The sequence below is a fragment of the Oncorhynchus nerka genome, linkage group LG1, assembly GCF_034236695.1.
Source record: "Oncorhynchus nerka isolate Pitt River linkage group LG1, Oner_Uvic_2.0, whole genome shotgun sequence".
NCBI lineage: Eukaryota > Metazoa > Chordata > Actinopteri > Salmoniformes > Salmonidae > Oncorhynchus > Oncorhynchus nerka.
Genome location: NC_088396.1, coordinates 43,675,236 through 43,698,252, shown reverse-complemented (window position 1 = coordinate 43,698,252; position 23,017 = coordinate 43,675,236). Strand labels below are relative to the sequence as shown.

General features: G+C 44.0%; 2 protein-coding genes across 5 annotated transcripts in view; one reads left to right on the top strand and one right to left on the bottom strand.

Annotated features, from left to right (window-relative positions):
- The window catches only part of LOC115130274 (protein mono-ADP-ribosyltransferase PARP14-like), a 34,594-nt gene extending 26,830 nt beyond the window's left edge, over window positions 1-7,764 (top strand). The window contains exons 24-26 of the mRNA XM_029661242.2: window positions 92-255; window positions 4,666-4,840; window positions 5,046-7,764. Of these exons, the coding sequence (XP_029517102.2) occupies window positions 92-255; window positions 4,666-4,840; window positions 5,046-5,341 (635 nt within the window). The 3' untranslated portion in view covers window positions 5,342-7,764. The remainder of the gene's footprint in view (window positions 1-91; window positions 256-4,665; window positions 4,841-5,045) is intronic.
- Window positions 7,765-7,855: 91 nt separating this feature from the next.
- On the bottom strand, window positions 7,856-14,710 carry LOC115130268 (UBX domain-containing protein 4-like). 4 transcript variants are annotated; one of them, XM_065019067.1, is made up of 14 exons: window positions 14,498-14,710; window positions 13,919-14,021; window positions 13,763-13,791; window positions 13,405-13,523; window positions 13,148-13,313; window positions 11,291-11,429; window positions 11,164-11,212; window positions 10,372-10,533; window positions 10,023-10,150; window positions 9,765-9,867; window positions 9,507-9,638; window positions 9,213-9,299; window positions 8,850-9,070; window positions 7,856-8,521 (listed from the first exon to the last, which is right to left on the bottom strand). In XM_065019067.1, the coding sequence occupies exons 1-14, from the start codon at window positions 14,577-14,579 to the stop codon at window positions 8,383-8,385; spliced, it is 1,659 nt and encodes a 552-aa protein (XP_064875139.1). In that variant the 5' UTR covers window positions 14,580-14,710; the 3' UTR covers window positions 7,856-8,382. The 4 variants fall into 4 exon arrangements, with proteins under 4 accessions (XP_064875139.1, XP_064875143.1, XP_029517077.2 ...); XM_065019071.1 differs by having other exon boundaries at window positions 10,372-10,521; XM_029661217.2 differs by lacking the exon at window positions 9,213-9,299 and having other exon boundaries at window positions 14,498-14,708.
- Between the last annotated feature and the right edge of the window lie 8,307 nt (window positions 14,711-23,017).

The window sequence follows — 23,017 nt, the reverse complement described above, 5'->3', positions numbered from 1 at the left end:
ATTCCTGTCAAACTTCGGTGATAACGCTCCTGGTCGTGTTTTTACATTGATTGATCTGTTCAATTATTCCCACTGTGCGTCTGTTTTTCAGCCGTCATTCAGTTCCCACAGAGCTGGACTAGAATGGAGGGCAAGGATCTGGAGATCGTCACACTGGCTTCCAATTCAGCAGAGTACCAGAGAATTGAGAAGGAGTTCATTGCAACCAGCAAGAACCCAAATACTAATACGCAGCCAACCATTCAAATTATTCAGGTAAATCAAATCAAATGTTATTTGTCGCATACACATGGTTAGCAGATGTTAATGCGAGTGTTGCGAAATGCTTGTGCTTCTAGTTCCGACCATGCAGTAATATTTAACAGGTAATCTAACAATTTCACATCAACTACCTTATATACACAAGTGTAAAGGAAATGAATAAGAATATGTACATATTTACATTTACATTTAAGTCATTTAGCAGACGCTCTTATCCAGAGCGACTTACAAATTGGTGCGTTCACCTTAAGACATCCAGTGGAACAGCCACTTTACAATAGTGCATCTAAATCTTTTAAGGGGGGGTGAGAAGGATTACTTTATCCTATCCTAGGTATTCCTGAAAGAGGTGGGGTTTCAGGTGTCTCCGGAAGGTGGTGATTGACTCCGCTGTCCTGGCGTCGTGAGGGAGTTTGTTCCACCATTGGGGGGCCAGAGCAGCGAACAGTTTTGACTGGGCTGCGCGGGAACTGTACTTCCTCAGTGGTAGGGAGGCGAGCAGGCCAGAGGTGGATGAACGCAGTGCCCTTGTTTGGGTGTAGGGCCTGATCAGAGCCTGGAGGTACTGAGGTGCCGTTCCCCTCACAGCTCCGTAGGCAAGCACCATGGTCTTGTAGCGGATGCGAGCTTCAACTGGAAGCCAGTGGAGAGAGCGGAGGAGCGGGGTGACGTGAGAGAACTTGGGAAGGTTGAACACCAGACGGGCTGCGCCGCTTCCTGTGTGAGGCAGGGTCGTACTCTGCGGATGTTGTAGAGCATGAACCTACAATATAAATATATAAATATATGGACGAGCGATGGCCGAACAGCATAGATGCAGTAGATGGTATAGAGTACAGTGAATAGTGGGGAGAACAAGTATTTGATACAGTGCCGATTTTGTCGATTTTCCTACTTACAAAGTATATAGAGGTCTGTAATTTTTATCATAGGTACACTTCAACTGTGAGAGACGGAATCTAAAACAAAAATACAGAATATCACATTGTATGATTAAGTAATTAATTTGCATTTTATTGCATGACATAAGTATTTGATACATCAGAAAAGCAGAACTTAATATTTGGTACACAAAACTTTTGTTTGCAATTACAGAGATCATACGTTTCCTGTAGTTCTTGACCAGGTTTGCACACACTGCAGCAGGGATTTTGGCCAACTCCTCCATACAGACCTTCTCCAGATCCTTCAGGTTTCGGGGCTGTCGCTGGACAATACGAACTTTCAGCTCCCTCCAAAGATTTTCTATTGACTTCAGGTCTGGAGACTGGCTAGGCCACTCCAGGATCTTGAGATGCTTCTTACGGAGCCACTCCTTAGTTGCCCTGGCTGTGTGTTTCGGGTCGTTGTCATGCTGGAAGACCCAGCCACGACCCATCTTCAATGCTCTTATTGAGGGAAGGAGGTTGTTGGCCAAGATCTCACGATACATGGCCCCATCCATCCTCCCCTCAATAAAGTGCAGTCGTCCTGTCCCCTTTGCAGAAAAGCATCCCCAAAGAATTATGTTTCCACCTCCATGCTTCACGGTTGGGATGGTGTTCTTGGGGTTGTACACATCCTTCTTCTTCCTCCAAACATGGTGAGTGGAGTTTAGACCAAAAAGCTATATTTTTGTCTCATCAGACCACATGACCTTCTCCCATTCCTCCTCTGGATCATCCAGATGGTCATTGGCAAACTTCAGACGGGCCTGGACATGCGCTGGCTTGAGCAGGGGGACCTTGTGTGCGCTGCAGGATTTTAATCCATGACGGCATAGTGTGTTACTAATGGTTTTCTTTGAGACTGTGGTCCCAGCTCTCTTCAGGTCATTGACCAGGTCCTGCCGTGTAGTTCTGGGCTTATCCCTCACCTTCCTCATGATCATTGATGCCCCACGAGGTGAGATCTTGCATGGAGCCCCAGAACGAGGGTGATTGACCGTCATCTTGATCTTCTTCCATTTTCTAATAATTGCGCCAGTTGTTGCCTTCTCACCAAGCTGCTTGCCTATTGTACTGTAGCCCATCCCAGCCTTGTGCAGGTCTACAATTTTACCCCTGATGTCCTTACACAGCTCTCTGGTCTTGGCCATTGTGGAGAGGTTGGAGTGTGTTTGATTGAGTGTGTGGACAGGTGTATTTTATACGGGTAATGAGTTCAAACAGGTGCAGTTAATACTGGTAATGAGTGGAGAACAGGAGGGCTTCTTAAAGAAAAACTAACAGGTCTGTGAGAGCCGGAATTCTTACTGGTTGGTAGGTGATCAAATACTTATGTCATGTAATAAAATGCAAATTATTTAATTAAAAATCATACAATGTGATTTTCGTTTTAGATTCCGTCTCTCACAGTTGAAGTGTACCTATGATAAAAATGACAGACCTCTACATGCTTTGTAAGTAGGAAACACTGCCGATTTTGCAGGTTATCAAATACTTGTTCTCCCCACTGTACATATGAGATGAGGGTATGTAGGGTATGTAAGGATTTTATAAAGTGGCATAGTTTAAAGTGACTAGTGATACATTTATTACATCACATTTTTTATTATTAAAGTGGCTAAAGATTGAGTCAGTATGTTGGCAGCAGCCACTCAATGTTAGTGATGGCTGTTTAACAGTCTGATGGCCTTGAGATAGAAGCTGTTTTTCAGTCTCTCGGTCCCAGCTTTGATGCACCTGTACTGACCTCGCCTTCTGGATGATAGCAGGGTGAACAGGCAGTGGCTCGGGTGGTTGTTGTTCTTGATCTTTTTGGCCTTCCTGTGACATCGGGTGGTGTAGGTGTCCTGGAGGGCAGGTAGTTTGCCCCCGGTGATGCGTTGTGCACACCTCACTACCCTCTGGAGAGTCTTACGGTTATAGGCGGAGCAGACCTCACTACCCTCTGGAGAGCCTTACGGTTGTGGGCGGAGCAGTTGCCGTACCCGGCGGTGATACAGCCCGACAGGATGCTCTCGATTGTGCATCTGTAAAAGTTTGTGAGTGCTTTTGGTGACAAGCCAAATTTCTTCAGCCTCCGGAGGTTGAAGAGGCGCTGTTGTGCCTTCTTCACCACGCTGTCTGTGTGGGTGGACCATTTCAGTTTGTCCGGGATGTGTACGCCGAGGAACTTAACTTTCCACCTCCTCCACTACTGTCCCATCGATGTGGATATGGGGATGCTCCCTCTGCTGTTTTCTGAAGTCCACGATCATCTCCTTTGTTTTGTTGACATTGAGTGTGAGGTTATTTTCCTGACACCACACTCCGAGGGCCCTCGCCTCCTCCCTGTAGGCCATCTCATCGTTGTTGGTAATCAAGCCTACCACTGTAGTGTCCTCTGCAAACATGATGATTGAGTTGGAGGCGTGCATGGCCACGCAGTCATGGGTGACCAGGGAGTACAGGAGAGGGCTGAGAACGAACCCTTGTGGGGCCCCAGTATTGAGGATCAGCTGGGTGGAGATGTTGTTTCCTACCCTCACCACCTGGGGGCGGCCCGTCAGGAAGTCCAGGGCCCAGTTGCGCAAGGCGAGGTCGAGACCCAGGGTCTCGATGATGAGTTTGGAGGGTACTATGGTGTTGAATGGTGAGCTGTTATCGATGAACAGCATTCTTATATAGGTATTCCTCTTGTCCAGATGGGATAGGGCAGTGTGATTGTGATTGTGATTGCATCGTCTGTGGACCTATTGGGGCGTAAGCAAATTGGAGTGGGTCTAGGGTGTCAGGTAGGGTGGAGGTGATAAGATCCTTGACTAGTCTCTCAAAGCACTTCATGATGACGGAGGTGAGTGCTACTGGGCGATAGTTATTTCGCTCAGTTACCTTTGCTGTCTTGGGAACTGGAACAATGGTGGCCCTCTTGAAGCATGTGGGCACAGCAGACTGGGATAAGGATAGATTGAATATGTCCGTAAACACACCAGCCAGCTGGTCTGCGCATGCTCTGAGGACGCAGCTAGGGATGCCGTCTGGGCCGGTAGCCTTGCGAGGGTTAACACATTTAAATGCTCTACTCGCGTTTGCTGTGGTGAAGGAGAGCCCGCAGGTTTTGGTAGCGGGCCGTGTCGTTGGCACTGTATTGTCCTCAAAACGAGCAAAGATGTTGTTTAGTTTGTCTGGGAGCAGGACATCGTGGTCCGCGACGGGGCTGGTTTTCTTTTTGTAGTCCGTGATTGACTGTAGACCCTGCCACATACCTTTTGTGTCTGAGCCGTTGAATTGCGACTCTACTTTGTCTCTATACTGACGCTTAGCTTGTTTGATTGCCTTGCGGAGGGAATAGCTACACTGTTTGTATTCGGTCATGTTTCCGGTCGCCTTGCCCTGATTAAAAGCAGTGGTTTGCGCTTTCAGTATGGTGTTACTGCTGTGATATATAGATTACATATATAACCAGAAGAAAAATGTTGGTTTTCTCTATTATCACTGACAGATCCAGAGGATTCAGAGCAAAGACCAGTGGCAGAGGTACGCAGTGAAAAAACAGGCGATGGATAAGAAGTATCCCAAAAACAAGAACGAGCTGAATCTTTACCACGGAACAACCAAAGACATCTGTCAGAAAATCAACACCTGTGGTTTCAACAGGAGCTTCTGTGGGAGAAACGGTACGGAACAATCTATTGCCTCGTTACTGCTCTCTTCAGGTAGATACTGACAGTGCTCTTAGGAGGAGCTTAATCAAAGATTTAGCAAACAATTTAAAGTTCTTATCACAGCAAAAACAGTCTTGTGGTTTGACTAGATTCCTGAAGATGACGCCCTCCATTTTCATTCAGTGTTTAATTAACCTAGAGTCTGTTTTCCTTTTAGCTACTGCATACGGCGACGGGACTTACTTTGCCAAAGAGATGTGGTACTCGTGCCACGATACATACTCCAAACCAGATGCCAGTGGGCTGAAGTACATGTACCGTGCCAGGGCACTGGTGGGTTCACCCTGCCTGGGGGTGCATGGCATGAAGGAGCCGAACCCCCTGAACCCCGCTGACCTCCGCCAGGGGCTACATGACTGTGCCGTCAATGATCTGCAGAATCCATTTATCTATGTGGTGTTCTGTGATGCAGGTGCCTATCCAGACTACCTCATCAGCTTCAAGACCATCTGAGAGATGGGAATATTATTTTAAGGGCTGCACTGAAACAACAATTAAAAACTTGTCAAGTACTTAGGCAAGTAGACCTAATGCCTTAAAGTGGAGTATTGATATTTTCTTAGGTATGAGGCTCTTTAACCAGGTCGAAGCTGTGACATGTTTAGTTTATTAGAATCCCCATTAGCTACTGCACATGCAGCAGCTACTCTACCTGGGATCCACATAACATGTACAAATACATGACAAAGTACAGATAAGAACATAAGATATTAAAATAAGTTATAGTTGAAGTCGCTAGTTTACATACACCTTAGCCAAATACATTTAAACTCAGTTTTTCACAATTCCTGACATTTAATCCTAGTAAAAAATTCTGTGTCTTAGGACAGTTAGGATCACCCCTTTATTTTAAGAATGTAAAATGTCAGAATAATAGTAGAGAATGATTTATTTCAGCTTCTATTTCTTTCATCACATTCCCAGGGGGTCAGAAGTTTACATACACTCAATTAGTATTCGGTCGCATAGCCTTTAAATTGCTTAACTTGGGTCAAACGTTTTGGGTAACATTCCACAAGCTTCCCACAATAAGTTGGGTGAATTTTGGCCCATTCCTCCTAACAGAGCTGGTGTAACTGAGTCAGATTTGTAGGCCTCCTTGCTTTCTATGGGATTGAGGTCAAGGCTTTGTGATGGCCACTCCAATACCTTGACTTTGTTGTTCTAAAGCCATTTTGCACAACTTCGGAAGTATGTTTGGGGTCATTGTCCATTTGGAAGACCCATTTGCGACCAAGCTTTAACTTCCAGACTGATGTCTTGAGATGTTGCTTCAACTACATGATTTTCATTCGCCATGATGTCATCTATTTTGTGAAGTGTACCAGTCCCTTCTGCAGAAAAGCATCCCCACAAGATAATGCTGCCACACCCGTGCTTCACGGGTTGGGATGGTGTTCTTCGGCTTGCAAGCCTCCCCCTTTTTCCTCCAAACATAGCGATGGTCATTATGGCCAAACAGTTCTATTTTTATTTCATTAAACCAGAGGACATTTCTCCAAAAAGTACGATCTTTGTCCCCATGTGCAGTTGCAAACCGTAGTCTGGCTTTTATGGCGGTTTTGAAGCAGTGGCTTCTTCCTTGCTGAGTAGCCTTTCAGGTTATGTCGATATAGGACTAGTTTTACTGTGGATATAGATACTTTTGTACCCGTTTCCTCCAGCATCTTCACAACGTCCTTTGCTGTTGTTCTGGGATTGATTTGCACTTTTCGCACCGAAGTACTTTCATCTCTAGGAGACAGAACTTGAGCAGTATGACGGCTGCGTGGTCCCATGGTGTTGATACAGATGAACGTGGTACCTTCAGGTGTTTGGAAATTGTTCCCAAGGATGAACCAGACCTGTGGAGGTCTAAAAAAACAAAAAACAATTTGTAGGTCTTGGCGGATTTCTGATTTTCCCGTGATGTCAAGCAGAGGCACTAAGTTTGAAGGTAGGCCTTGAAATACATCCACAGGTACATCTCCAATTGACTCAAATGTCAATTAGCCTATGAGAAGCTTCTTAAGCCATGACTGAATTTTCCAAGCTGTTTAAAAGCACAGTCAATTTAGTGTATGTAAACTTCTGACCCACTGGAATTGTGAAATAATCTGTAAACAATTGTTGGGACAATTGTGTCAAGAAAAAAGTAGATGTCCTAACCGTCTTGCCAAAACTATAGTTTAACAAGAAATGTGGAGTGGTTGAAAAATGAGTTTAAGACTCCAACTGTAAATATAGAAAAGACAGACAACAAAAATACTTCTTATATACAGTTGTATACAGCCTCAATGGTTGTTTGTTTTTGAAATGATCATGACAATGTTAGCTGGGTCATTCCACCAATTCAGTGCCTTTTGAGAAGTGTAACTTCACCTAATTTTAACATGATCATAAGAGCACATGCATGTTCAAGAAGAGTTGTTTTCCCCATTTCAAGGGGTTAAATAAAGTACTATAGTAATCTTAAATCAGCCATGAAAATAGAAGCTTGTTGTGTGCAAGGAGGGGCAATTGAATGCAAGCTTACATTTCGTATAACATTTCTAGCCAGTCTATGGGGAACAGGGTTGACATGCATTGCTCGACCTACTCAGTTTTCTACCACAACACTAGCAAATGAACAGTAGAACCAGCTCACCTGCTTTTACACTGATTTGACTTTCTTTTCTAAAGAAATAGTTTGACCATATTAAAACGGGAGTTCACATAACAGGGTGACCTTAAAATTAGGGACAGATGTAAATTAATCAGTATCCTGTGATATATATAGACACACAACTGTAGGTCATAATTACCATTTTATAAAGCACTGCTGCGAAAGCAAGAATCTCAAATCAATTGTATTTTGCACATCTGTAACCAATAAAGATCTGATTGAGTCACTGTTATTCACAGCTCATTAGATGACATTGCAAACAAACCAACAAAAAGTATTATGGTAAGGCTTGATTTAACAGAATTATAGAGCCAGCCAAATGATTGTTTATTGGAAAACATTTTTATTCCCATAGTTAAATGAGAGCAGTACAGTGGTTTCCCATGTTCAACTAGTAGTAGAAACACATTCTACTGCCGAGGGAGGTAGTCTATACCAAGGGGTCACAGCCTTGATTAAATACTGCTACACACACAGGCCTCATATCATACAGCATTAAACACCATTTTATCTGGTTATTGAATGTTACATTAAACACAAAAGTTCTCATTTAGACAAGGCCATCAATCAACATCTGTCTCAGCCCTTCATCATACAGTAGACATGTCAGGATACTGACGGCCCCCCCCGGCTGGTTGTATTCTGTAAGGAGGCTGAATGAATCAAGTAACAGTTTCAACACAAAGGGGGTCTTCTCTGTTCAAGCCCAACGGTCGGGAGGTAAACTTGATTACATCTACCCATGCAGGGGAGGAGCAGAGTACAGGCTTAGACAAGATAAACATAAAACAAACAGCCCTAATATTAGCAGGAGGGAGGGAAGGAAGGGGGGGGGGACAGTGTTATTGCACTACATCTGCTGGGTAGAGTTGCCGTTCCAAGTGTTATTTTCATCCTCACTGTCCTGGTGATTCCGTAGCCTGTGGATTTTACCGTCTCGTTTGAAGTCTACTGGTTGCTTTTCCAGTGTGCGTTTGCGAAGGGTTTCTCTGAAAAAGTGAAAATGGATGTGAAACAAACCAATTAGGCTTTAGAACACCCAATCTTACACAACCACACTATTCAATCAAACTCCTAGATTCATTCTCAGAATTATTATTATTCCCTCTAGCTACAACAATGCATGTTTCTGTTATGAAACCTGATAATGATTAACCTGGACGAGTCTAACCATTCAATTTCAATGTAATTGTACATTGTAACAATCGGGCAAAGTCTTGTCAACTGAACTCCTAACCATAATGTACCATCACAACAATCTCAGCTACTCCTAAACATAGGAGTGTATATCGAAGAGCCTGCTGGATGGGGCCTCACCTCTTCGGTTCAGCAGATGAGGAGGAGGAACCAGAGCCTGAGTTAGTGTTGGGCTGCTGGGCTGGGCCTCTGGGGCCTGCTGCTCCGGGGGTGGCGGGGCTGGTGAAGAGGAAGCCGCTCAGGAACCTCCACACAGCCAGCAGGGGGTAGAGGATGGTACCCAACACAGCCCAGATACCCCCTCCAGACTGCACCACCGTGTTATTGGGCCATCCTGTTTGCTGGAAGCGGTTAGGAATAATATAAAACACATTATACTCAGTGTTGTCATTTTACCAGGGAAAACAAGCAAAAAGTCCCTAAAAACAAACATGGGAAACAAGACCAATGCAGTTTAGCTTCCGTCCCTCTCCTCGCCCATACCTGGGATTGGACCAGGGACCCACTGCACACGTCGACAACTGACACCCACGAAGCATCGTTACCCATCGCACAACAAAAGCCACGGCCCTTGCAGAGCAAGGGGAACAACTACTTCAGGTCTCAGAGCAAGTGACGTCACCTGATTGAAACGCTATTAGCGCGCACCACCGCTAACTAGCTAGCCATTTCACATTGGTTACACATGCATGTACAAGGACTAAATCTAACTGTGCAGTGATATGACACTGTCTTGTTGTGGAAAATGGGAGTTGTATTTGGTTTCCAGTCACTCACAGGCAGCAGGACTATGGAGGCACCGGGAGCCAGCTCCAACTCCAGTAGAGTCTTACCCAGGTCGTCAGCCGTAAACTCCCTGCGAGGGAACATAGTCGCCAGGGAGAAGTTGCCATAGCGATTTCCCACTTCCTGAAAGGAGAAATACAAACTCTTTAGTGACAGCCGGCATTATGATATTTAATATCATATTCCACCAGAGAGAATGAACATGTTCTTAATGTTCACTTGTCTAACTTGAGTTGGAAAAAGTCTTACATTGAAAGCAAACTGCCGAGCCTCATTCAGTCTGGCCTCTGAGGAGAACTGCCTGGTGAAGAAAGAACCATCTGGGAGACGGAACTGTATTCTTGCTATGGCGCTGGAGGAAAATAACGTTTTTTTAAAATGTTATTCTATGATTACATTAGTGGTGACATAGAACTTCTTGGGTGTGTAAAAAAAATAATAATAATAAATAAAAAATAACTTTAAAGTGAATCTACATTTTCTCCTGTGACTAAAGTACCTCCATACCTCCTCTCCCTGTGTACGATCTCCTTCTTGGCTTCCGCCTCTGCTTGTCTGGCCTGCAGTGCTGCCAGCCGGGCTGCCTCCACCTCCTCCTGGTTATTGGCATAGCGGGCAGCTCTGTCAGCACGGTCCTGTGGGACAAAGTTGCATCAGCCAGCCTCTATACTCATTCCACACCACCACAACAAGAAACATTGTCTATTTCATCACCAAACCCTGTAGTGTTCACTCAGGCCACTAGAGGGAGTTATGGGTAAAAGTTTAATCAGAGAAGCCCAACAAGGGATTATTATTTTAGTTCAGTCTTTTGGGTTTTGAAGCGGAGGGGTGAGAGTTTGATGCATTTGTTTACCAGGGCGATCTGTGCTTTGACACGCTCCCTGGCAGCCTTCTCCTCTGCCTTCTCTCTGCTCCTCTCATCCATAATGCGCTTGGTCTTCTCATCCTCGTTCTTCCTCTTGAAGTCCAGCATCTCCTTCCCCATCTTCCTTCTCTCCATCTCCTTTATTTCACCCTGACCATCATCACACAGAAATAGATACAGGTGCACACAAGTATCAACAGGCCATCCATACTATGTATACACATTTAGATTAGTCAAAATGTACATTATATAGTATTAAAAGAGCAGTATGGGCCACCGGCGAGGTGTCAGTATGTGCGGTGTCAGTAGGGGACACCGGCGAGGTGTCAGTATGGGAGGTGTCAGTATGTGCGGTGTCAGTAGGGGACACCGGCGAGGTGTCAGTATGGGAGGTGTCAGTATGTGCGGTGTCAGTAGGGGACACCGGCGAGGTGTCGTCAGTAGGGGAGGTGTCGTCAGTAGGGGACAGTAGGGGAGGTGTCAGCAGGGGACAGTAGGGTAGGGTCAGCAGGGGACACCAGCGGAGGTGTCAGCTGGGGAGGTGTCAGTAGGGGACACCAGTGAGGTGTCAGTAGGGGAGGTGTTAGTAGGGGACACCAGCAAGGTGTCAGTAGGGGACACCAGCAAGGTGTCAGTAGGGGACACCAGCAAGGTGTCAGTAGGGGACACCAGCAAGGTGTCAGTAGAGGAAGTGTCAGTAGAGGAAGTGTCAGTAGGGGAAGTGTCAGTAGGGGAAGTGTCAGTAGGGGAAGTGTCAGTAGGGGAAGTGTCAGTATTTACCTCCTCTTTCTTTTTCTGATCCAGTCTCTCCTCCGGTTTCTTTGTTAACCTACAGAAGGGAAAGTTTCAGAAGACAAAGTATATTTCAACCCTCCATCCCTGTTCCTCCGTTGTGTGTCGTTCCTACCTCTCCACCTTAGCATCAAGGACCCTGTCAGGCTGAGAGCTGGTTGATGCGTCGTCTGACGATGAGCTCCCGTCTTCCCCGGGGGTGACGACCACTGAGGCTGATGCTCCGCCTTCCTCTGCTGGCCTGGACAGGGATTCTGAGCATAACCACAAGCGGATTACAGAAATCATTATCAGTGCGTGTTTCTCAATATGCATACTGCCGTGCTCCATGCTCCGCGTGCATTCCTCGACAACGTTCTCTCGAGTATGGTTCTTGGAGAAATATATATATTTTTATTTTTTTACATGGTTGTTTCATATTTCTGTGCATACTTTCAGTTGAAGCTTGCATTGATGCATACTTCAAAATATGTACAAACGGAGTATGCATTCAAGAAGTGCCCTCCGTGCTCCGTTTTGCATACTTTGATTTGGATCCATACATTTTGAGAAACACTAAGTGTATCAATTAACAGCAATCATGTCAGTGTCTCTATTTAAGTCTACACATTGTTGTTCATATCAACAGGACACTATATACAAAGGTATGGGGACACCCCTTCAAATGAGTGGATTCAGCTATTTCAGCCACACCCCATGCTGACAGGTGTATAGAATCGAGCACACAGCCATGCCATCTCCATAGACAAATATTGGCAGTAGAATGGTCTTACTGAAGAGCTCAGTGACTTTCAACATGGCACGGTCATAGGAGGCCACCTTCCAACAAGTCAGTTCATCAAATTTCTGCCCTGCTAGAGCTGCCCCGGTCAACTCTAAGTGGTGTTATTATGAAGTAGAAACGTCTAGGAGCAACAACGGCTCAGACGCGAAGTGGTAGGCCACACAAGCTCACAGAACGGGACCGCCGAGTGCTGAAGCACGTAGCGTGTAAAAATCATCTGTCCTCGGTTGCAACACTCACTACCAAGTTCCAACTGCCTCTGGAAGCAACGTCAGCACAAGTCTTCCTCAGGAGCTTCATGAAATGGGTTTCCATGGCCAAGCAGCTGAACACAAGCCTAAGATCATCATGTGCAATGCCAAGCCTCAGCTGGAGTGGTGTAAAACTGACCGCCATTGGACTCTGGAGCAGTGAAAACGCTTTCTCTTGAGTGATGAATCACGTTTCATCATCTGGCAGTCCGACAGAAGAATCTGGGTTTGGCGGATGCCAGGAGAACGCTACCTTCCCCAATGCATAGTGCCAACTGTAAAGTTTGGTGGAGGAGGAATAATGGTCTGCGGCTGACTTTCATGGTTCGGGCCACGCCCCTTAGTTCCAGTGAAGTGGGATCATAGGCTACAGTATACTATGATATTCTAGACAATTCTGTGCTTCCAACTTTTTGGCAAGAGTTTGGGGGAAGGCCCTTTCCTGTTTCAACATGACAATGTCCCCTGCACAAAACGAGGTCCATACAGCAATGGTTTGTCGAGATCGGTGTGGAAGAACTTGACTGGCCTGCAGAGGCCTGACCTCAACCTCATCAAAAACCTTCGGTATGAATTGTTACGCAGACTGCGAGGCATTCTTAATCGCCCAACATCAGTGCCCGACCTCACAAATACTTGTGGCTGAATGGAAGCTAGTCCCTGCGGCACTGTTCCATCATATAGTGGAAGAGTGGAGGCTGTTAGAGCAGCAAAGGGGGGCCCAACTCCATATTAATGCCCATGATTTTGGAATGAGATGTTCTACGAGCAGCTGTCCTCATAATTTTTGTCATGTAGCATATCTAGTAACACACACAGAATGACATTTCTGTATAGCACAACTGCTCGTATTTTGTTGCATTGTTATGCAGCAAAACTCCTGTGGTGAACCATCATTAATCAGCATCGTCCACGGTGGTCTGACACACAAACACACCTTTAGATGTGGCTGGCGCTGCAGGTGGTGCGTGGCTGGGCTGGAGCTCCAGTGGGGGTGAGGGGGGCTGTGCTGGGGCTGGCTCTGAGGCTACCACGGCTGGTGGACAAGCCTCCACGGGAGTCCCTGCTTCCGCTCCCTCGCTTGCTATCTGCTGGGCGTGCATCTGTAAGGCACAAGAGATGCATGTTCAGTGTGACACCCTCAGCGCTCTTGAAAACAAGTTACTGTTATTGTCTTTTCTATTTAAGTCTTACCTGTTTGACTTTTTCAATTCTTTTCATGAGTTCCTCTGCAGAGACACTCCCGGCAACAACTTCCAGGGGGATTCCATTCTCTCCAATAAAGAAACTGGACGGGATGCACACCACCGGGTCTTCAAGGGGAAGTTAAGGGCAAACCAAAGTGCACAACATAATAATAATAATAAATAACAATAATAAAAGGGATTGGACTTGATTACATAGTCTATAATATGTCTGAAAGAATATGGTTGGTGAATAATCACAGGTATTAGAAGAGATGGAACACCTTCTACACAAAATTATGACTGAGGGATCAGAAACAATAGTCCAAATATAGGGGTAATAAAAACCCTTTGGAGGAGAAGGATACAGATTTGAGAGAACTGAGAGCATGTCTCGCTGGAAGAAAAAAGCATTAAACACAAGACATAACATTTATGTTAGTATTACTAACGTCATTTGAAAATAAGGTAAGGAAGCAGTGTGTATCATATCCACACAAGTGTAGGATTGCATTATAGGCTACCTCTTGGCATCCACCTTGATTGCGACACAGCAGTTATGGGAGACCTCGGCCACTCCGTCGTCCTCCCAACTGGACATCATTTGTGCTGACACCTCATCGTCGCCTGGTAGAAGACAAGAATGTCAGAGGTGGTGAATAATTCGCTTCACACGCACTGCCCACAAGACAAGTATGTTGGTGGTGACAGTCGCTGGTTCTACTGAAATTAGGCAAGGAACGAACGGTGAATAATGACAAACGCCATCTATGTTTCTGTTGTATGTAACGTCAAAATAAATAAAAAAGCTAGCCAGACATATTGGTTGTCATTAGCGGCTAGAACTAACCAGTTAGCTAACAATGAACTAAACTAGGTAAATCGTATTATTTAACGTTAGCTGATATTTGACAGCTGCCATTCCTTTCCGTTTCGACCCGTTGGCTAACGTTTTGTCATGTTGTTGATATTCATAGCTAGTTTACTGACAATGACAGAGCTCGTTTGGTCTCAGTGTTCTAGCTACATTAGCGAATCATTCAACTCAACTGGTTTGCTAGCAAATCTGCGCTGGCTAGCCACCGTAATCTACCTAACAATACCTGTTATTACGACGACGAAGATGGAGCTCTGTTCTTTGGCTGAGATGATGGCTGCTGGAATAGAGCCTTCAAACCAAAGCATTTTAATAAAATGTGATGGCTTTTTCGGTTTTGTAATGCTGTCCAGTCTTTTCTATTCTGAAAGTATTAGAAACTGTGCTAGAACGTTCAATCTCATCGCTGAACTAAATTAGCATGATGGGTGTAGTAGTCCGTAGGCACTAACGCTTCCTTATGGGACTTGTAGTCCACACAATTATGTCAACCGATTAACAGCAGATAGCGCTGTGGTACTGATTAAATATTTGTTGCCGATAACTAGAAAGAGTTGTGAATGTGATTAACGAGGCCCTTTGAAAAATCAACGGGTGTGGTAACTAAGAAAGCATAATACATATATGTGATGAGTTATGAGAACTAGAACATTGCATTTGATTAACGTGCTAATACATCAGCCTCCACTACATTACTTTGTAATGCCAAATGAAAATATAATCTGTAGCCTCAAGGGTTGAAATACCATTTGTATTCTAGTCCTTGATGGAAGTAGTTTTATTTCACAAGGCAAATAGTCACGTCTATTTTAGCATGTCAAACATCCCAGTGCTTTTTATATAGATTATTTCCCCTCACTCTAATAGTACTCCTAACTAGAGCCCCGATAGCGATACAATGCAGTCGGAAAGTATTTAGACCCCTCGACTTTTTCCATGTATTTACTTTACAGCCCTATTCTAAAATCCTCATCAATCTACACACGATACCCCTTCATGACAACACGAAAACAGTTTTTGTAGAGCGGCCAGACGGAAGCCACTCAGTAAAAGGCACGGCAGCCGGCTTGGAGTGACTCAGACCATGAGAAACAAGATTCTCTGGAGTGAACCAAGGGCTATATATGTTCTTAGTTCTACATTTTTTGAAAGGGGCATGCTTATTTAAGATGGTGAGGAAATTACTTTTTAAGAACAACCAGGCATCTTCAACTGACGGGATGAGGTCAATATCCTTCCAGGATACCCGGGCCAGGTCGATTAGAAAGGCCTGCTCGCAGAAGTGTTTTAGGGAGCTTTTGACAGTGATGAGGGGTGGTTGTTTGACCGCAGACCCATAACGGATGCAGGCAATGAGGCAGTGATCGCTGAGATCCTGGTTGAAGACAGCAGAGGTGTATTTGGGGGGCAAGTTGGTCGGGATAATATCTATGAGGGTGCGCCATGTTTACAGATTTAGGGTGGTACCTGGTGGGTTCCTTGATGATTTGTGTGAGATTGAGGGCATCTAGCTTAGATTGTAGGACAGCCGGGGTGTTAAGCATATCCCAGTTTAGGTCATCACACTAAGTTGAATGTGCCTTTAAACAACATGGAAAATTCCAGAAAATGATGTCATGGCTTTAGAAGCTTCTGATAGACTAATTGACATAATTTGAGTCAATTGGAGGTGTACCTGTGCCTTCAAACTCAGTGCCTCTTTGCTTGACATGGGAAAATCAAAAGAAATCAGCCAAGACCTCAAAAACAATAATTGTAGACCTCCACAAGTGTGGTTCATCCTTGGGAGCAATTTCCAAACGCCTGAAGGTACCATGTTCATCTGTACAAACAATATTACGCAAGTATCAACACCATGGGACCACGCAGCCATCATACTGCTCAGGAAGGAGACTCGTTCTGTCTCCTAGAAATGAATGTACTTGTGTGAAAAGTGCAAATTAATCCCAGAACAAAAGCAAAGGACCTTGTGAAGATGCTGGAGGACACGGGTACAAAAGTGTCTATATCCACAGTAAAATGAGTCCTATATCGACATAACCTGAAAAGCTGCTCAGCAAGAAGCCACTGCTCCAAAACTGCCATAAAAAAGCCAGACTACGGTTTGCAACTGCACATGGGGACAAGGATCATACTTTTTGGAGAAATGTCCTCTGGTCTGATGAAACAAAAATATAACTGTTTGGCCATAATGACCATCGTTATGTTTGGAGGAAAAAGGGAGAGGCTTGCAAGCCGAAGAACACCATCCCAACCGTGAAGCACGGGGGTAGCAGCATCATGTTGTGGGGATGCTTTGCTGCAGGAGGAACTGGTGCACTTCACAAAATAGATGGCCTCATGAGGGAGGGAAATTATGTGGATATATTGAAGCAACATCTCAAGATATCAGTCAGGAAGTTAAACCTTGGTTGCAAATGAGTCTTCCAAACGGACAATGACCCCAAGCATACTTCCACATTTGTGCCAAAATGGCTTAAGGACAGCAACGTCAAGGTATTGGAGTAGCCATCACAAAGCCCTGACCTCAATCCCATAGAAAATGTGTGGGCAGAACTGAAAAAGTGAGGCCTACAAACCTGACTCAGTTACACCAGCTCAGTCAGGAGAAATGGGCCAAAATTCACCCAAATTATTGTGGGAAGCGTGTGGAAGGCTACCCAAAATGTTTGACCCAAGTTAAACAATTTAAAGGCAATTGTTACGAATCCCTTTTGGCCCGACAGTCTAGGGGGGATGGTAATGAGACCCGTAACATAACTCATGCAAATTATTATTGTGACAAAGTAAAAGTGTGCACGAAATAACCACGACAACAGAAATCTACCGTCAAACTCTAGGTTTATTTATAAACACACGGTAATGGGGGGAGCAGGAAAAGGGGCTGAGCTGGACCCAAGGAAAGAAACAATAAGTATTCAAAAACACCCCTAAGCTAGACTAGCCTACTTTAACAACAGCTAACTAACTAACCAAAAATACAGTGGGTGGTCCGCCCAGTTCTAACTAGTGTATTTAACAAAGTTTACCTACGAGTAGTGTATGCCCATGGGCGACTTGTCTTGGTTTCCCCCTTTTCCCACCAGCAACAAACAAACACCATAACCAAAAACAATACTCACAGGTGATGACAAAGTGCTATGAGGTGTTTAAACAAAAGAGAGGTTAAGACACAAAGCGAGAGTGAAACACAGACCTACAGACATGGCATTTACAGAGAGATTGAGCTAGAGATTGAGCTCTAGAACAAACAAATGATGGGGTTTTTTAAACCATGGGGAAGGAACTGTGATAGGGTAAGAAATAGGAGGAGGTGTGTCTTCTGATTGATGATTGATTGTTGACTGATTGGGGAGTGATGGTTTTCACCTGTGAGGGGAGAAGGAGAGAAAAGAAACACACACACAGGATACACACACACACAGGATAACTGTATCCGTAACAGCAATGCTACCAAATACTAATTGAGTGTATGTAAACTTCTGACCCACTGGGAATGTGATGAAAGAAATAAAAGCTGAAATATATAATTCTCTACTATTATTCTGACATTTCACATTCTTAAAATAAAGTGGTGATCCTAATTGACCTAAGACAGGGAATTTTTACTAGGATTAACTGCCAGGAATTCTGAAAAACGGAGTTTAAATGTATTTGGCTAAGGTGTATGCAATCTTCCGACTTCAACTGTATATATTTGCAAAAATAAAAAATAAACCGTTTTTGCTTTGTCATTATGGGGTATTGTGTGTAGATTGTTGTTATGTGTGTTTTGTTCTATATATTTTAATCCCAGCCCCCTTCCCCACAGGAGGCCTTTTGGTAGGCTGTCATTGTAAATAATAATTTGTTCTTAACTGACTTGCCTAGTTAAATAAAGGTACATTTTTTTTAATTGATAAGAGGATTTAATTATTTTTTGATTAAGGAAATAATTATTCTCAAATTAATAATTAGAATACAGGAGATCTATCACCTTATGGTGAGGATAACCAAATCTTTAGGCAAGGGCAATTTAAGTGTAGGAAAAGATTATACAGCGTCTGTTCCACCAGTAAATACAGGTAGTAGTGTTAATCCCCCTGCACAGTTGCCGCAGATGTTCTCCTAGTTTCTGGGGAAAAAATGCGTTCAGCATCCTCAACCGGTGTCTCTCATTGAGCCGATAGAAACTTTTAACCGGTTCTCCCCACTAAGAAACGAGTCACAGTCAGAGCCCAAGCCTTCTCTGGTCTTCTCCTCCACCCATTACGGGGTCTGAGCCTTCAAAGCCTCCCACCATTAGCTCTGACAAATTGGAAACCCTAGTAATTCACGACTCCATTATCCGGGTTATTAGATTTAAAATGAATTATCCAGCGGTCATACATTGTTTACAAGGAGACAGAGCTACTGACATAAAGGCTAATCTGAAGATGGTGCTGGCTGAGACTAAAATTGGCGAGTGTAGATGGTATAGCACCAACGATGTTAGGATGAAACAGTCAGAGGTCACCAAGAGCAACATACCTTCAGTGTGTAATTTAGCTAGAAAGATGTGTTGGCATCGAATAATTGTCTCTGGCCCACTCCCTGTTAAGGGGGGTGATAGCTCTACAGCAGTCTCACAACTCAATTGCTGGTTGAAAACGGTTTTCTGGCCCTCCCAAAAGATAGAATTTGAAGATAACTGACCCTCTTTCTGGGACTCCACACACAAAGGACCAAGCCTGGCCTGCTGAGGAGTGGCGGACTCCATCCAAGCTGGAGGGGTGCTGTCATTTTATCTATCAACATAGAACCCTGTCTATCTCCTCTAGCTCCACAATGAGATAGGGTGCAGGCCAGGCAGCAGGCTGTGAAGCCAGCCTGCCAGCTTAATGGAGGCTGCCACTAGCAGTCAGTGTGGTCAGCTCAGCTATCCCCATTGAGACGTGTCCGTGCCTCAATCTAGGTCAGGCAAAACTAAACATGGCGGTGTTAGCGTTAGCAATCTCACTGGAATAAAGACCTCCTCCATTCCTGTCATTTATGACAGAGATTGGAAAAATATCTCACATCTCAAAATAGGACAATTTAATGTTAGATCCCTCACTTCCAGGCAGTTATGGTCTATGAACTAATCACTGATCATAAACTTGATGAGATTGGCCTGACAAACGTGTGTTAAATGAGGCATCTCCTCGTGGTTACTCTAGTGACCTTGCCCCCCAGCGCATCCTGCAAAGGCAGAGGTGTTGCTAACATTTACGACAGAAATGTTGTATTTACCCCCTCAAAATTACTGTGTTTTCATCTTTTGAGCTTCTAGTCATGAAATCTATGCAGCCTACTCAATCACTTTTTATAACTACTGTTTGCAGGCCTGCTGGGCTGTATACAGCGTTACTCAGCTAGTTTCCAGAATTTCTATCGGACCTTGTAGTCATGACAGATAAATGTTTTTGGTGACTTCAATACTCACATGGAAAAATCCACAGACCCACTCCAAAAGGCTTTCGGAGCCATCCACGACTCAGTGGGGTTTGTCCAACAGGTCTCCGGACCTACGCATTGCCACAGTCAAATATTGTAGATATAAATATTTTTCCTCATATTCCTGGACTATCGGACCACCATTTTATTACGTTTCCAATCGCAACAAATAATCTGCTCAGACTCCAACCAAGGGTTATCAAAAGCCGCTCTATACATTTTAGGACAACACAAAGATTCCTAGATGCCTTCCAGACTTCCTCCACCTACCCAAACGACGTTAGAGTACAAAAATCAGTTAACCACCGAAATGTTTGTCTGAGTGATACTTAACTTTTATGTTGAAATTGTAATGTTTAAAATGTTGAAATGAACAGAGTGAAAACTGCTACCGATCTTGACGGAGATGACTGGGTTTGCGGCCAAGCTAGACTAGGCCATAGAATAACATAAGACAAAATGGAGCCGGCTAATATTCTGGTTTGGACTAATATTAATAGTTTTAATATTGTAGTTTATTTTCTACTTTGTTTACATGGCATAGGTTCTGACATCTTCCCGCTCAATTGTTATATATTACAGAGTTGTACTTTGTTTTGAAAACCTATACTCTAACTGTCCTACCGCTAGCCTGTCAAACCTATAGTGTTGTTATTAGCTTAGCGGCGACCGTTAGCTGGCTCAGTATTGAGATGGCTGTACTGGTTTATGGTTAATTTAGCTATTTAAAGGTTAAGACAGGTTCTCTTATATATGTGTATACATTTGTATAGAAACATAGTACATGAGGTTATGATACATACTGAGAAGGTACATTGTTTAAATTAAGTCAATGTATTTACTAGTATGACTATTTAAAATACAGAGGATATATTATGTTACTTACAGTACTTCCTAGTCTTTTACAGCATCTGACTGAATTATTCATGTTTTGTAGATCGAAATTCACCCAGGCTCGAACGTTACAATCCCAAAGAACGTCTGGAGGGTGGCCATGCAACCAGGCAAGAAGTTCCACTGTGATGGCAAGAGCGCTGTTGGGTGCTTCAGCTGTTGACATGTTGCAGAAAAGCAACCTGAGAGGTATGTACAGAGGTTGTATTGACCGTAGAATTAGAATCGAAAAGAAGATATAATTACATTGGGTAATTTTTTGGGGGTCTCCCTCTCAGAATGCACATACTGTATGAGGATAGCTAGGGTTGCAAAGGGTCAGAAACTTTCCGATAAATTTACAGCATTTTTCCAGATATTTTCCATGGGAAGTTAAGCCCTGGAATTTGGGGAATTTTGCTTAAATTCATAAAAGAATTACCTTATAACAGTGAACCTTTTTTTGTGGGATACACAAGGCAATTATAGGTCTTGTGGCATATTTTGATTAAACTATCCCCAGTTCAATGGAATTGCAACCCTCTGCATTCACAGTGCGAATTCTTCCATCACATGTACAGCTGATCTCTCAAGATCTTGCACACTAATGAGATGCTATTGATCCCACACTACTACACTGTCTGAGCCAAGGACTACATGCTTTCTGGTAAGTTTTGATTACAATACTGGGTGGGGTGAATATTTTTCATATGACATCCATTATTTTTTGTTAACTAGTAAATAGTAGCTTACAGCAAAGTGTGTTTAAATAATTTTTTACTTAACAATTTCTGCTAGTTAGTTTTTGCTACCATGTGGGTTTTAGCTTGCTTGAGCCTGCTAACTGAGGAGTGTTAATTCACCTGTTTCCATTCATGTTTCATTTTAAAACATTTATCTTACAAAGGAGTTGTTTAATCTAACTGCTTAACTATTTTTCTGTACATGGTATTTGTTTTTTTAACTCATTTTTTCCTAATCTTTACAGGAAAATACCACGAGCACTATCTGATGAGTGGATACATTTCACTGCAGCTATTGTAGAAGGACAAGGTGTATACATTTGTAAATACTGTGCTAAATCATATGTGAAGAATGCAACAAAGATGCAGAATCATCTTGCCAAGTGCATAAAGTTCCCTCAGCGCTCACAACAAGCAACCTCTGACACAAGTCCCTCTACTTCTATTCGAGGTGAAAATTATGAATCAGAGACCTTATCGATAGCAACAGCTCATTGTCCTCCTGGAAACAGATGTTTTTTTGACTCAATGGAGGAACGTAGTCAGAGAAATGCTGATGAATGTCTTGCTCGAGCTGTTTATGCAACTGGTTCACCTCTGATGCTCACAGGGAATGTGTATCGGAAGAGATTTCTGAATGTTCTCCGCCCAGCAGACACTCCTCCAACCAGACATGCTTTATCTACTCATTTGCTGATTGCAGAGTTCAACAGGGTTCAAGTGAAGGTCAAGCAAATCATAGACAAAGCAGACTGTATTGCAATCATCTCTGATGGGTGGGATCGAATGTTCGTGGGCCAGGAATAATTAACCACATCTCCACCCCTCAACCAGTATTCTACAAGAGCACAGACACACCGGTCTCTACATTGCAGATTAGCTGAAGGCAGCCATCAATGACCATGGACCACAGAAAGTATTTGCACTGGTGACAGACAATTCTGCGAACATGAAGGCTGCTTGGTCTAAAGGGGAGGAGTCCTACCCTCACATCACACCCATTGTCTGTGCTGCTCATGCATTGAATCTGCTCCTCAGGGACATAGCACTGAAAACAATGGATACACTCTACAAGAAAATGGTTAGGTGGGTGAAGCGTTATCAAGTTATAGCAGCATTCTACCTCACCAAGCAAAGTGAGAAGAATAAGAGCACCACATTGAAGCTGCCCAGCAACACCCGTTGGGGTGGTGTTGTCATCACGTTTGACAGTCTCCTGGAGGGGAACGAGTCTCTCCAAGAAATGGCCATATCACAGTCTGCCGATATGGCCAGCCCCATCAAGAGGAACCTCCTGGATTATGTATTTTGAGAGTGGTAAGCAGCCTGAAACTCCTGAAACCTATAGCAGTAGCCATTGCACGGATTGAGGGAGACAATGCCATCCTGTCTGATGTTCAAACTGCTTGCAGATGTAAGAGAAGAAATCTGTACTGCCCTGCCCACTTTACTGTTGCCCCAAGCAGAGGAAACTACAGTTCTGAAATACATCAAAAAGCGTGAAGACTTCTGCCTGAAGCTCATACTGGTGCAGAGGTGAACAAGGCCTATGGTGCCATCACTACCGTGTCTTGCCACCTTGGCCTGGATGAGGGCAAGGTTCTTGGCAGTCTGGCGAAGTACACTTCCAAGCAAGGGCTTTGGGATGGAGATACAATACGGCAGTCGTGCCAACA

Excerpts from the sequence above, each read along its gene's own strand:
- LOC115130268 (XM_065019067.1), bottom strand. The coding sequence starts at position 14,579 with ATGCTTTGGTTTGAAGGCTCTATTCCAGCAGCCATCATCTCAGCCAAA. Across the intron at positions 9,868-10,022 it reads ATCGTACACAGGGAGAGGAG|CGCCATAGCAAGAATACAGT; the intron begins GTATGGAGGTAC and ends ATTTTCCTCCAG. Across the intron at positions 9,639-9,764 it reads CTCGGCAGTTTGCTTTCAAT|GAAGTGGGAAATCGCTATGG; the intron begins GTAAGACTTTTT and ends TTCTCCTTTCAG.